Source organism: Aedes albopictus, chromosome 3 (assembly GCF_035046485.1).
Source record: "Aedes albopictus strain Foshan chromosome 3, AalbF5, whole genome shotgun sequence".
Classification (NCBI taxonomy): Eukaryota; Metazoa; Arthropoda; class Insecta; order Diptera; family Culicidae; genus Aedes; species Aedes albopictus.
In genome coordinates this window covers 84,038,074-84,050,261 of record NC_085138.1, presented here as the reverse complement: position 1 = coordinate 84,050,261, position 12,188 = coordinate 84,038,074, and the positions used below count along the sequence as shown (strand labels likewise).

Genomic DNA, 12,188 nt, shown 5'->3' with positions numbered 1-12,188 from the left:
GAAGAGAAGAAGAATCCGCCAGTTTAAATCCATCAAATTATGGGCCCAGACAAATCGCCTCCCTGTCTGCAATTAATAGTTATCACGCGAAAAATCAAATTGTGACGATTAATCATATAAGGCGTACCAAACAGAGTTTAAACCACTGCACTTATGAGAAGGCAACAAATAAAAGGAGATAAAACGTAATGTATCATACACATGATTAAGCAGCAGTAGCAGTATAGTTGCTTACTGTGACCACTGACCACCATAGATAAAATTGAAGAAAAACAGATCATTAGGCGTGACATTTCCTTTACAAATTGTATTTGTAGCATAGTTGTCTCGTCTCATGCTAATAGAGATTCTCATAGAACATGGGACAACTATGCTGCACACGGTAGTATGAATGAAGTTAGGCAAAAAAACGCTGTTCACTGGAAATTCTAAAAAAAAAACACGGAAGTTGAAGAGACTGCCCAAGATCCAATGGAAACGTAAAATCAGAAAGAATAAGAAGATGTACTGTTTAATTACATACATACATGCATCACCATAATTCATAACACATCTAAACACAATTCCCAATTATCACCGCGGTGCACCGGTTCAACTTTGACTCCACATGCAATGTTGCAAATTGTTATGCGGGGGCAAGTCCTGGATATTACTTTGATACTTTGATCATGCATGCGTGCAATATGATTATCTCGAAAGAATCAAAAATCAAAATCTACATTCATTTCAAATTTCTATCACTACTGCACTAATTCGAAAAGCGGTATGAACGAACGAACACATTACACCAACGCAACACCAAAATGTTAGAGCACATAATTAAAACCCAATACATAGTGTTGGAATTTCGCGCATTGATTGTGCTGATGCTTACCTCGACGAATTGGACACCGGTAGCGACAGCTCCGGTTTCCGCTTTTGCGCTTCCTCCTGGCGGTGGGCGCGCAATTTTCGCTCCGCCAGCAGAAAATACGTCGCCGTTATATGATTGTATTCATTACGATCTAGAGCCCTGTAATGGCGCAGCATATTTGCGAGAAATCGAAGTATTAGTTAAGGGGGAAACCGCTAGGCTATATTACTTTGATCACTATTCTGTTTCCAGTCTGACCTCATAGCATAAAGGGGTGCGTACGATTGACTTACTCTAAAATTTCCTCTTTGGTAGCTATTTTTCCGTTGATCATCTTTTGGATGATTAGTGTGTGATCCTCTTCGCTCACTTGTTCCCGGCTGACGAGCGGCAGGTACTCGGGCGTTTCCTCGATACTGCCCTCGAGCAGCCACTCATTCTGGGCGATCTGCTGCAAGGTGGCACGTTTTTCCGGCTCCCGCACCAGCATGTTGCCGATGAGACTGTTTTGGAAAGTAAATCAATAAATAATCTTCACCACAGAAAGACACATTTCAACTCTTACCTTCGGCAGCCACCGGACACGTGCTCCGGCATCGTGTACTTGCAGTCCATGATCATCGTGAGCGTTTCGGAGTCGTTTGCCTCCTGGAACGGTGGGTGGCCGCACACGAGCATGAACAAAATGACACCCAGCGACCAGACGTCTGCAGGAATGTTCACTTCTGGTTAGTACCAAAACTTCTTACACATCAACTAGGTATAAGTCAATCACTTACCAACTGCCGGGGCATCGTACGAATCACCGAGCAAGATCTCCGGTGCCGAGTACGCTAAACTGCCGCAGGAAGTTTCCAGCTTCTGACCGGGGCAGAACTTATTACTAAATCCAAAATCAGTCAACTTCACCACTCCTAGTTTTTCGAAGAATACTACGTTTTCCGGTTTTAAGTCCCTGTGTAAGTGGGAGACAAATGAGATTATAATAGATTCTATGACGAAATTCTACCCGTAACAATGGCGTAAATAGGAAAGAATCGCGTGGAGGAACTGACTGCATTCCCAATATGAGGCTCCATGGAGTTCAGATAACGATCCGAATGGAAATTTCTGGCTGTTTAAGAGGCAAACTTCCAACAAGACTCATTGTTAGCCTCTTAAGTAGCTTAAGATGCTACTCAGAACTTTATTGGAACTTTCAAGTTCTTAGAAGTTCATTTCTGTAACTTGATGTGCTAAGACTTTTTTTTGTTATTTTAGCAAAAACAACCTTACAAGAAGATTTTCTTGGACTACAAATTTGAATTTACAAATTAATGAATTGAAGTGCAAATGAAAAAAAAATGATGCCCACCGGGTTCTAACCGCTAGCCGCTGCGTGAGAGCTTTAAACTCTACCTCAACACTACAATTGCGATGAAGTGCAAAGTGGATGAAATCTGACTTGAATCAATGATCTGTCGACATCTTGAAAGGTTTCAAGGGTGTTTAGAGGGGTTCCAGTTAGTTTCAAGGGTTCTCTGGGGACTTCAGGGTGTTTCAGGGCTTTCAAAAGGTTTCAGGCAGGATCGAAAACCCCCTGACACCACCTAAAAATGCATTTGAAAGCCCTCTGTAGCTCCCTCTGAAATCCCTCTGAAAACTTCATGAAACGCCTTAAAATCCCTCTGAAACATCCCTGGAAGCTCTTTGAGAGCATCCTTCAACCTTCGGAAACCACTTCCGAATCCCTCTGAAACCCTGAAACCACTCGAAACGCTATGAAATGCCCTGAAACTCCTCTGAAAACCCCTTGAAACTCCCTGAAAGCCCCTCAAACCCCTTGAACCACCTGAAACGACTTGAAACTCCTCTGAAAACTTCATTGAAAACTCCCTAAATCTCCTCTGAACCCCACGTAAACCCCATCGGAACTCTTTTGAAACCCCTTGAAAAACCTTGATACGCCTTGAAACTCCTCTGAAACATCATTGAAACCCATTGAGTGTAGAATTAGCTTTAGGTCAAAACACACAGTTATGTTTATTAACTATTACAAAAAATTTCTGGAAACCCCTTGGAATTCATCAGAATCCCTTTTGAAACTCCCACGAAATTTGAAAAATTTGTAACAGACAATATAACATGTTGACTCCCGGAGTGAACCGTTCAACAATAGGACAGATCGGTGAAGTACTAGATTTGCAGTAATGAGCTGAATTTTAGTACGATGAGAAGATCAATGCTCCTTTTCTGCAATGAAATGGTGCAAAACGCGTGGGTATTATGATTCCTTGCCTAATTTGATGCTGTTTAAGCAAAACTTTGGGCAACAGTGTTGTTGTTTTCTTCATTTCTTGCAACATAAACAACATACACTGAGAAAAAAATAAAGTCAAGTCAATCATATTTCACTCCCAAACAAGCATATTTATGCACTGACTTTTATATTATCCCTTTTTGAGATTGTATCAGGCATAATATAATAGATCGAAGAATATTGGATGCTTGAGTTAAGCAATGTTTATGATCTGGTTAGAGCTGGAAATATGGTTGATTCAACAATATTATGCTTTCATCAATCATATTTATGCTTGATGATTTGACAGTTCATTTATGCTCATGGTAGATTCAAGCATGTTTATGCTCAACTTGACCCTCAACTTAAGGGTTGAAACAACTATATCGGATGATTGGTTTACGCATACAAAGAAATGTGTTCAAATTATGTTTGTTTTATTTCTAAAATCATTAAAAAGCTCCAAATTAAGAATCAACGTTTCTATATTAGTAGTATTCTAGTGCAATATATTCTAAATGGAACATATTTCACTAAAATACCAGCATTATAGAAACGTTTGCCACATTTCCGACGCCGTTCGTTCAAACCTGCAATCTACTTTGTTCGGTCCGCTAGACATGGAGGCAAAAGCACTGACCTTTTCGCGTTTGCTGCAAATAGCGGTGGAAATTTCATACCCGTTGGCTGGAAACGAAAGTTATGAAAATATATTAATAAAAGAAAAGAAAAACTTAAATTTTTATGTATACTTACAAACTCTTCGATGCCCGTAATTCTAAGGAAACTATGAGAATTCAACAGAATCGACGTCGTCACTTAAAACTGCCGCCGCCATAATGAATAAATTTGTGAAATTCTTTGTGACTGAGGAGGCAGCAGCCTGAGGATTCAAGTAATCACATACATGCTTGGTTTAAGAATTTGATGTTTGATTTTCAATGACGTTGATTCAAACGAAACATATGCTTGGAGTAAACATCAAATTATAGTGAAATAACCATTTGAAGCAGTTATACCAAGAATATTTCCCAAGCTTGGGAGAACTATATAAAAAGTTATATCAATCAGACAACATTTCTGTCCGTGTAGTTATCCAAACTTTTGCTCAAACAGCATCACATTAGGCAAGGAATCATAATACCCACGCTATTTGCGCCATTTCATTGCAGAAACGGAGAATTGACCTTCTCACCATACTAAAATTCAACTCATTACTACAAATCTAGTACTACACCGAACGTGCACCAATAGCGAGAATCGGTCAACATTAAGATGAGCTAGCGCAAGGATGCTTTCAACATTTGGGTTCCTGACTTCCGGTGCAAATGTTTTGATTTACTATTTATCGAAGACTACTTTATCAAGAAGACATGGAACTCTGTTGTTTTCCCACACTCAGCTTAATCGACTGGTAGATTCTATGTGCGCTAACCACATAGATTACTGGCGAGAGAGAGAATCACCCGTTTATGTGCAAGTAATAAAATCTATGAGTAAGCCATATGACTTTTATTATTACTATAATATATCCCTAGTGTAACAACATAATACGTAACTTTGCGCACATAAAATTTAAAAGTAAGCAAACACACACGAAATCAAAATGGCGCGCACAGGAGATGAATGTTTTGCACGAAAGCGTGCTGTTGAATTTAATTGACCGGCTGGAATAATTGATATTTTAAAAGGTAAATACATAATTAGTTTTTTTATAATATGTTCAGTGCTCACACGAAATTCCTATTGCAGCATCGGAATCGATCACTTTACGGTAAAGTATTGAACTTTGAAGGCTGAAACAGTCCTGCCAACACCAGTATCCGGAACAGTATTCCCAAGTGCTTAAGGAACGGTAGAGTTCGCGACGGGACCACATCAGCCTCTTCGCCTACAACTGCTTTATCTTTGTGTATCTGGTGCATTGTTCATTAAATAAAGATAGCTCAATTGCGAATTATCCAAATTTTGCATTTATTTACATTTTGAAGTCAATCCCACGTGGAAATGGTTTTATTATTGGTTCCAATGTAACCTATACGCTGAACGATTGAAAACCAAAAGCGACGCACATAAGTTCTATCATGATTGAATCGACAAAAAATCGATATCGCTGCACATAGTTTTCAAGTGTAAAAGCAACTGGTCATAATCTAAGTGCAGAACTTTTAAATTTAATGTGTTATTTTTTCTGAGTGCATACTAACAGCAAGCGTCAGCAACGGCACCGCCGCCTGGTAAGCTAAGGTGGTATCTTTGTGTAAAAGTGTAAGAAAGAGTGTATTGGTGCGAGTATGAAAATTTACACATGGACTTATCCACCGATGAACCAAATTCATCGCGGTCCGAGAATTTTGACACTAGAGCGGGGTCTGTTCCAATCAGAATCGTCCAATTCTGATTGGAACGGCCCCGCTCTAGTGTCAAAATTCTCGGACCGCGATGAATTCGGTTCATCGGTGGATAAGTCCATACTGTAAATTTCCGCACTACAGTTTCGGCCGATTGCCGCAAAATTGCCTCCAGCCTGTTTTGGATGACACGTGCTTGCCGCCCGGTTGCTGCGATGCGAAAGAGGTCGATCGTCGGCGGCGCGGTCTCTCCTGTCCGACCGGCTCGAGTCTTCGTGTCGCTGACGACCGACGACGTGCGCGTCGCGACGTTGCGAAGTCGCGATGTCTGATGGAGCGCGAATATTGTTGTCGCGGTTGGGTCGCGGTGTTCGATGATGCGCTGACGATTCGCATCTCTGCGCATAGGGTGCTAAACTGGTATGCCACATCTTCCTTCTCCTCTCGACAAAAAAAACACCCAAAAAAAAAAGGTTACCATCTCCCAGCTTCATATTGTATACGGCCTTCACATGCGTCTGGAATATTATTTCGTCAACCTATTGATTTACTAAAACACAGGGTAATTCAATTGATTCTAGGCAATCGCACTAAGCCAATAACAGAAACATTTCGTTGCCAGAATCTCAGACGATCTCATGATCGTAAGAGTCGTGGGCCAGTTATATTCAAAAATTTTACTTAGCTGTTGAAATTTGCTTCTTCGCGGTCCTGCATGTTTTTTGAATAAACCTGCACTTGTTTCTCACTAGCAGAACACCGGAAGGGCCCGTTCGCATGGTTGCAACCACATCTCGTCATTTAGAGACGACTATGGTTTGACCAAATTCATAATTGACCACCATCTTTTCATTATACTCCTCCATTACTGCATTACTATGTAGTTTGAATATCGACTCTTCCTTCACTCTATATTAACATTCGATCATAACGTTACTCAGGATGCTTCTTTCGCCTTCGCTTGTCCTCACAGGTCCTCACGAACCGTAGCTTTTAATTTAGATCTCTCTAGTTGCTGTCATGGTTCTTCTTCTTCTTCTTCTTCTTTTTCTTTGCGGCTCTTCGTTCTCACTGGAACGACTGCTTCTCTCCAACTTTGTGTTCTTGGAGCACATTGAAGAGGAGTATTTATTAATGCGAACAAAGCATTTATTTGAGAATCCTTAAATATGTTATTATTCCATGCACGGCTTTGTTTGAAACATAATTATTCTGACTATTGTCTATGTTTCAAAATGCCCGTGTTAAGTGATTCATACCTAACAGGAATTTCGATGACATAATCTGTTGATAGATTTTATTTCGCGAATTTATACAAGTTGTTTTCAACATTGCCTTTTATTTAAAAAAATGTTACTGAACATGTTTTGGCAATCTAAATGCGGTGCTTGTTGAGGCGCCGCAGTGCCTCAAGCGGGTAGCTCTTGGATTCCTGGCGGGATGGAGTCTCGCAAGACCTGGGGTACCAGAAATCCTCCGTTGATCCGGTTCGAAGGACCAAATGTTGAGGCGCCGCAGTGTCTCAAACGGGAAGCTCTTGGATTCCTGGCGGGACGGAGTCTCGCAAGACCTGGGGTACCAGAAATCCTCCGTTGATCCGGTTCGAAGGACCAAAATGTTGAGGCGCCGCAGTGCCTCAAACGGGGAATTTCTTTCCTCAGAAAGAAACACACAGGTTTACACTTTAAACCACTTTATTTACTTCACTTGGCGTTGTCCAAGCCACGCCAACGCTTGTAAGTACAACTCACTTCACTTAACACTAAACACTACTTGACCGTTAGCCGGGTCAGATGAAACTGTTTCCCCTGTCGGCATTGCGATGCTGCTTATATAGTCCCTCAGAGTGCTTCTGGAATGTTCTATAACTTTCCCGGATAGAACATTCAGGAACTTTCCTCCATTCTGGCTGCACTGCTCAAACGAAGTCACTCGCGGTCACTCACGAGCGGCCTGCACATGTTCGTCCAACTGGGTGCCGCCGCGATGACGCGCGCTCGCTCACAGCTGTCATCATCAATCATCATCGGTGGTGAGTGGTCCTGCGCTGTCGCCGTGTTTACATTTGTGGGAGCTGGAATGGCGTTGCTCAGTCTTATAGGGGAAAACGGGGCACCAAAGCGTTTATGGGAAAGTGGGTCACTTTCGCCACCGGAGCGCCCGATGGGCGCGAACATACTGCCCCCAGGCTGGAAGCACTCCTGTTGAAGCACTGGTATCGCATGCCAGTTGTCTTCTCTGCAATCGGAACGCAGCGGTAGTCGACTTGTCGGAATGTTTCCCAAACCTTGTTTTCGTCGTGTTGGTTGACGTATTTCTTCAGATTGACGCTGCCTCCGAGGACAACTGCATTTTGGCAGTGTCATAGCTCCATGGTCCATTTTTCCTTCGCCAACGGAATGATGGCGACACTCGGTGGGTAATACGACGATGGTTGACATCTCATTGGAAGGTTTGATAAAACATTTTGCTGTCTGAACCACGCTAATCAGCAAATGTCCCATCACAAACCATATACTGCCAAACTGCGCCTCCTGAGTAAGTCTCGGGTGACTCAAGAGTTTCATTGGTGGTGGCTTCCCTGGCTTGGTGTGCCACTTCCTTGTGGTCTTTAGTCTTTGTAGGTTCTCCTGCTTATCGTTGGTGTCAAAGGTCGTGACACGTGCGGCAGCGTCTGAAGCCAACTTCACGCTGTCTAGAGTTTCAAACTCCATTGTGTCCGATGTTGAACCCTTAGGAAACACCGCTGGGTTTACCAGTGTTTTCATACACGTTGATGGCTTGGAGGGCTCCACCTGAGCGGAATCCACTTGGTCGAGGGCTGTCACAAGTGAGAGCTCACCATGTGACAGCAAACGCGGTTCGTCCAGAATGATCTCCCATTGGGTTACAGCTGTTGCACCACACAATGGCTTTACGTGCGACAGCTTAAAATGCTCATCCTGAGCGGTCTTCACGTGTTTCGGGGTAGCTGCAGTGGAATCTGGCAGACCACTGTACGACTTGGAATGCTCCTTGTGAGCAGATTCTGGTTCCTCGGCGGGTGTCACAGTGCGTAGAGGATATTCTACGCAAGACAAATCAGAGAGCTCCTCCTGAGCGGACTCTGATTCTCTCGTGCTTTCCGTGGACTCGATTGTACATGAGGCGTGGTTCGTCAGCTCCAGTCCGGACGATCTGGTCTGCATTCTCTGGTGGAAGGCGCATCCTTCGTCGAAAGTTGCAGTGTGAACGGGCTGTTCCACACTGGACGGGCCAGAGAGCTTCTCCCGAGCAGGCTCTGGTAACTTCTCGGCTGCCACTGTCACAGTCTCGAAGCTAGTCTCCTCATGACGTAGCTGCCCGATATTTGTCGGTTTGGACTGCTCCTTCCAATCGAATTCGGGATGTCCAACGGATATCGTTGAATGGACGATTGGATGTGGTCCCACACTTGGTTGCCAGGAATGTTTCTCCTTAGCGCACTCCAAGCGGTGTTGATGATCCACTTCATGCAGTAGACCAGGGGCTGCTGACTCGTCAGACTTCACGGTGTAACTTGGTAAGTCGGAGTGCTCCATCCGAGCGGATTCCGACTGGTGATGGTTCCGGACACTTACCGGCATGCAGTGCACCTTCTGAGCATTCTTCGGTTGGTGGTCTGATCGCACAATGGATCTACAGGATAGCTTCGTCGGTGTCAACTCTGCCTGGATAGAAGTCCGCTTCCACTCCGCGCCTTGTCGATCTTCAGTGCTTGGTGCACCACATCTCGTTGTGTGACGCAGTTCCTTCGTACAGGACGACCTATCGTGTTCCCTGTAAACGTTGTTCGGTTCGTCCTTGGGCGTCTCAGAGATTTCCGGCGGCTCTAGACTGGATGAGTCGAAGAGTTCTACTGAGGTGGACTTCACCTGATGCCGGTTATAGAGGCTACCAAAAAGTCGGCACTCTATCGATTGCGACTTGGCTGGTGGCTGGGTAGGTGTCACAGTGTGATTTGTTGGCGTCACACTGGACCAATAAGAGCGCTCTTCCTGAGCGGACTCCATATTGCTGACGGTTGTCGCAACGTGATCCGACGGTACCACGTTGGACTGGTCAGAGAGCTTTTCCTGAGCGAGCTCTGACCACTGCCTGCTTTGGAAGCTTTCCAAAACACGGCACTCATTCTCGCTGAGTTGGTACTCACCAGCCAAGCTCGCGGATAGCTGCTCTATCCTTAGCAGTGCTTCGGTGTGCAGCCGGTAGAAGTCCATCTCCAGGTCACCCTGATCCTCGAACTCCGATGCCGGGATGCGATCCAAGATCTCCTGGTGAAGCTTAGCGTGCTCCTGGTAGTACGTGCCTAGCTTCTTCTCGTACACCCGCAGGAGCGATGATCTTATCTTCGACGGGTCGTGCTCTGCCTCCACCAGGTTTCCCAAAATGTGCCGGGTCTTCCGCGAGACCTGTTCACGGAGATGGATGAGCAGCTGTATCTCTTGCATGGCGGGTGCTTCAAATTCCGGTGTGTGGTGTCTCATCTTCACTTGTACGGACGGTGGTTGGTCGATAAGTCCTTTTTTCGGTGCTCACGCAAGAATTCACCGACGGTGCCGATCTCCTTTGAACGGCAAAAACCGTCGACTGGTCGTCTTGTTGACCAGGGCCGTACGCCTCACTAATCGACGGGAGATCTTCTCCTTGGTGTCTCGATGATTTGTAGGGCCGGTTCCGCTTCTACTGATACCTCCTTCATCAGCAGAAGGTTTTGACGGTACCGATCGCAAGGTTCGCTGACCGGTATAACCTTGTCTTCTTGGTGGTCTTGCCGGCGGCAAGAATAACACATCCAGTGCCGATCGTCCACTGACCGGCGGTAATTCCTCTCGCCCGTTGACCAGGGAAGCACTTCTTCTGGAGCCGATGACCTCGGTGATCGGCAGGAAATCTCCTCGTTGGTGCCTTTGCCGGCGGCAAAGATGTCGCCCTTGATGTTCGTCGTACACTAACCGGCAGAATTCCTCTTCGATACGCTGGTGTCCTCACCGGCGGTAAGGACCGTTGATACCGATCTCTCGTTGACCGGTACGAAACTCCTCGGCTGGTCTCCTCGATGACCAGCTGGACGCCTTGCTAGGACCGACCGACTCGTCGATCGGGGGGATTCCTTCGACGGGATGGTGTCTTTGCCGGCGGCAAAGCAGTCACCGTTGGTGCCGATCGTCCACAGACCGGCAGGGATTCCTCGACTGGTCGCCTCGTTGACCAGGGGAACAACTCGCTGGTGCCGATCTCCTCGCTGACCAGCGTAAAATCCTCCAGGGGAAAGGATCTCGGTTCCACTGATCTTTCCTCGACCAGCAGATATCTTCGTTGGGACCGACCGACTCGTCGATCGGTAGAAATTCTCCGATGGGATGGTGTCTTTGCCGGCGGCAAAGAAGTCACCGTTCGTGCCGATCGTCCACAGACCGGCAGGGATTCCTCGACTGGTCGCCTCGATGACCAGCAGGACGCTTCACCAGGACCGACTGATTCGTCAATCGGCGGGATTCCTTCGACGGGATGGAGTCTTTGCCGGCGGCAAATAAGTCACCGTTGATGCCAACCGTTCACAGATGATCGGCAGAGATTCCTCGACTGGTCGCCTCGTTGACCAGGGGAACAACTCGCTGGTGCCGATCTCCTCGCTGACCGGCGGAAAATCCTCCAGAGGAAAGGGTCTCGTTTCCACTGATCACGCCTCGACCAGCAGAAAGACTCGCTGGGACCGACCGACTCGTCGATCGGTAGAAATCCTTCGATGGATGGTGTCTTTGCCGGCGGCAAAGAAGTCACCGTTGGTGCCGATCGTCCACAGACCGGCAGGGATTCCTCGACTGGTCGCCTCGATGACCAGCAGGACGCTTCGGCGGTGAACCGGGGACTGTAGGCCGGTTCCACTCCACAGGTACGGTATCCGGTTCGGACGGACCAAATGTTGAGGCGCCGCAGTGCCTCAAGCGGGAAGTTCTCGGATTCCTGGCGGGATGGAGTCTCGCAAGACCTGGGGTACCAGAAATCCTCCGTTGATCCGGTTCGAAGGACCAAATGTTGAGGCGCCGCAGTGCCTCAAGCGGGTAGCTCTTGGATTCCTGGCGGGATGGAGTCTCGCAAGACCTGGGGTACCAGAAATCCTCCGTTGATCCGGTTCGAAGGACCAAATGTTGAGGCGCCGCAGTGTCTCAAACGGGAAGCTCTTGGATTCCTGGCGGGACGGAGTCTCGCAAGACCTGGGGTACCAGAAATCCTCCGTTGATCCGGTTCGAAGGACCAAAATGTTGAGGCGCCGCAGTGCCTCAAACGGGGAATTTCTTTCCTCAGAAAGAAACACACAGGTTTACACTTTAAACCACTTTATTTACTTCACTTGGCGTTGTCCAAGCCACGCCAACGCTTGTAAGTACAACTCACTTCACTTAACACTAAACACTACTTGACCGTTAGCCGGGTCAGATGAAACTGTTTCCCCTGTCGGCATTGCGATGCTGCTTATATAGTCCCTCAGAGTGCTTCTGGAATGTTCTATAACTTTCCCGGATAGAACATTCAGGAACTTTCCTCCATTCTGGCTGCACTGCTCAAACGAAGTCACTCGCGGTCACTCACGAGCGGCCTGCACATGTTCGTCCAACTGGGTGCCGCCGCGATGACGCGCGCTCGCTCACAGCTGTCATCATCAATCATCATCGGTGGTGAGTGG

At 46.4% G+C, this 12,188-nt stretch overlaps 2 protein-coding genes across 4 annotated transcripts in view; both read right to left on the bottom strand.

Annotated features, from left to right (window-relative positions):
- Window positions 1–12,188, bottom strand: part of LOC134291547 (uncharacterized) — a gene marked incomplete at its 5' end in the record, with an annotated part of 384,123 nt that overhangs the window by 63,599 nt on the left and 308,336 nt on the right.
- LOC134291550 (uncharacterized) overlaps window positions 1–12,188 on the bottom strand; it is a 238,903-nt gene that overhangs the window by 13,570 nt on the left and 213,145 nt on the right. For all 3 annotated transcript variants that reach the window (XM_062859467.1, XM_062859470.1, XM_062859469.1), the window contains 4 exons: window positions 1,633–1,808; window positions 1,419–1,560; window positions 1,147–1,356; window positions 875–1,012 (listed from right to left, as the gene is read on the bottom strand). In XM_062859467.1, coding sequence (XP_062715451.1) covers window positions 875–1,012; window positions 1,147–1,356; window positions 1,419–1,560; window positions 1,633–1,808 — 666 coding nt within the window. The remainder of the gene's footprint in view (window positions 1–874; window positions 1,013–1,146; window positions 1,357–1,418; window positions 1,561–1,632; window positions 1,809–12,188) is intronic.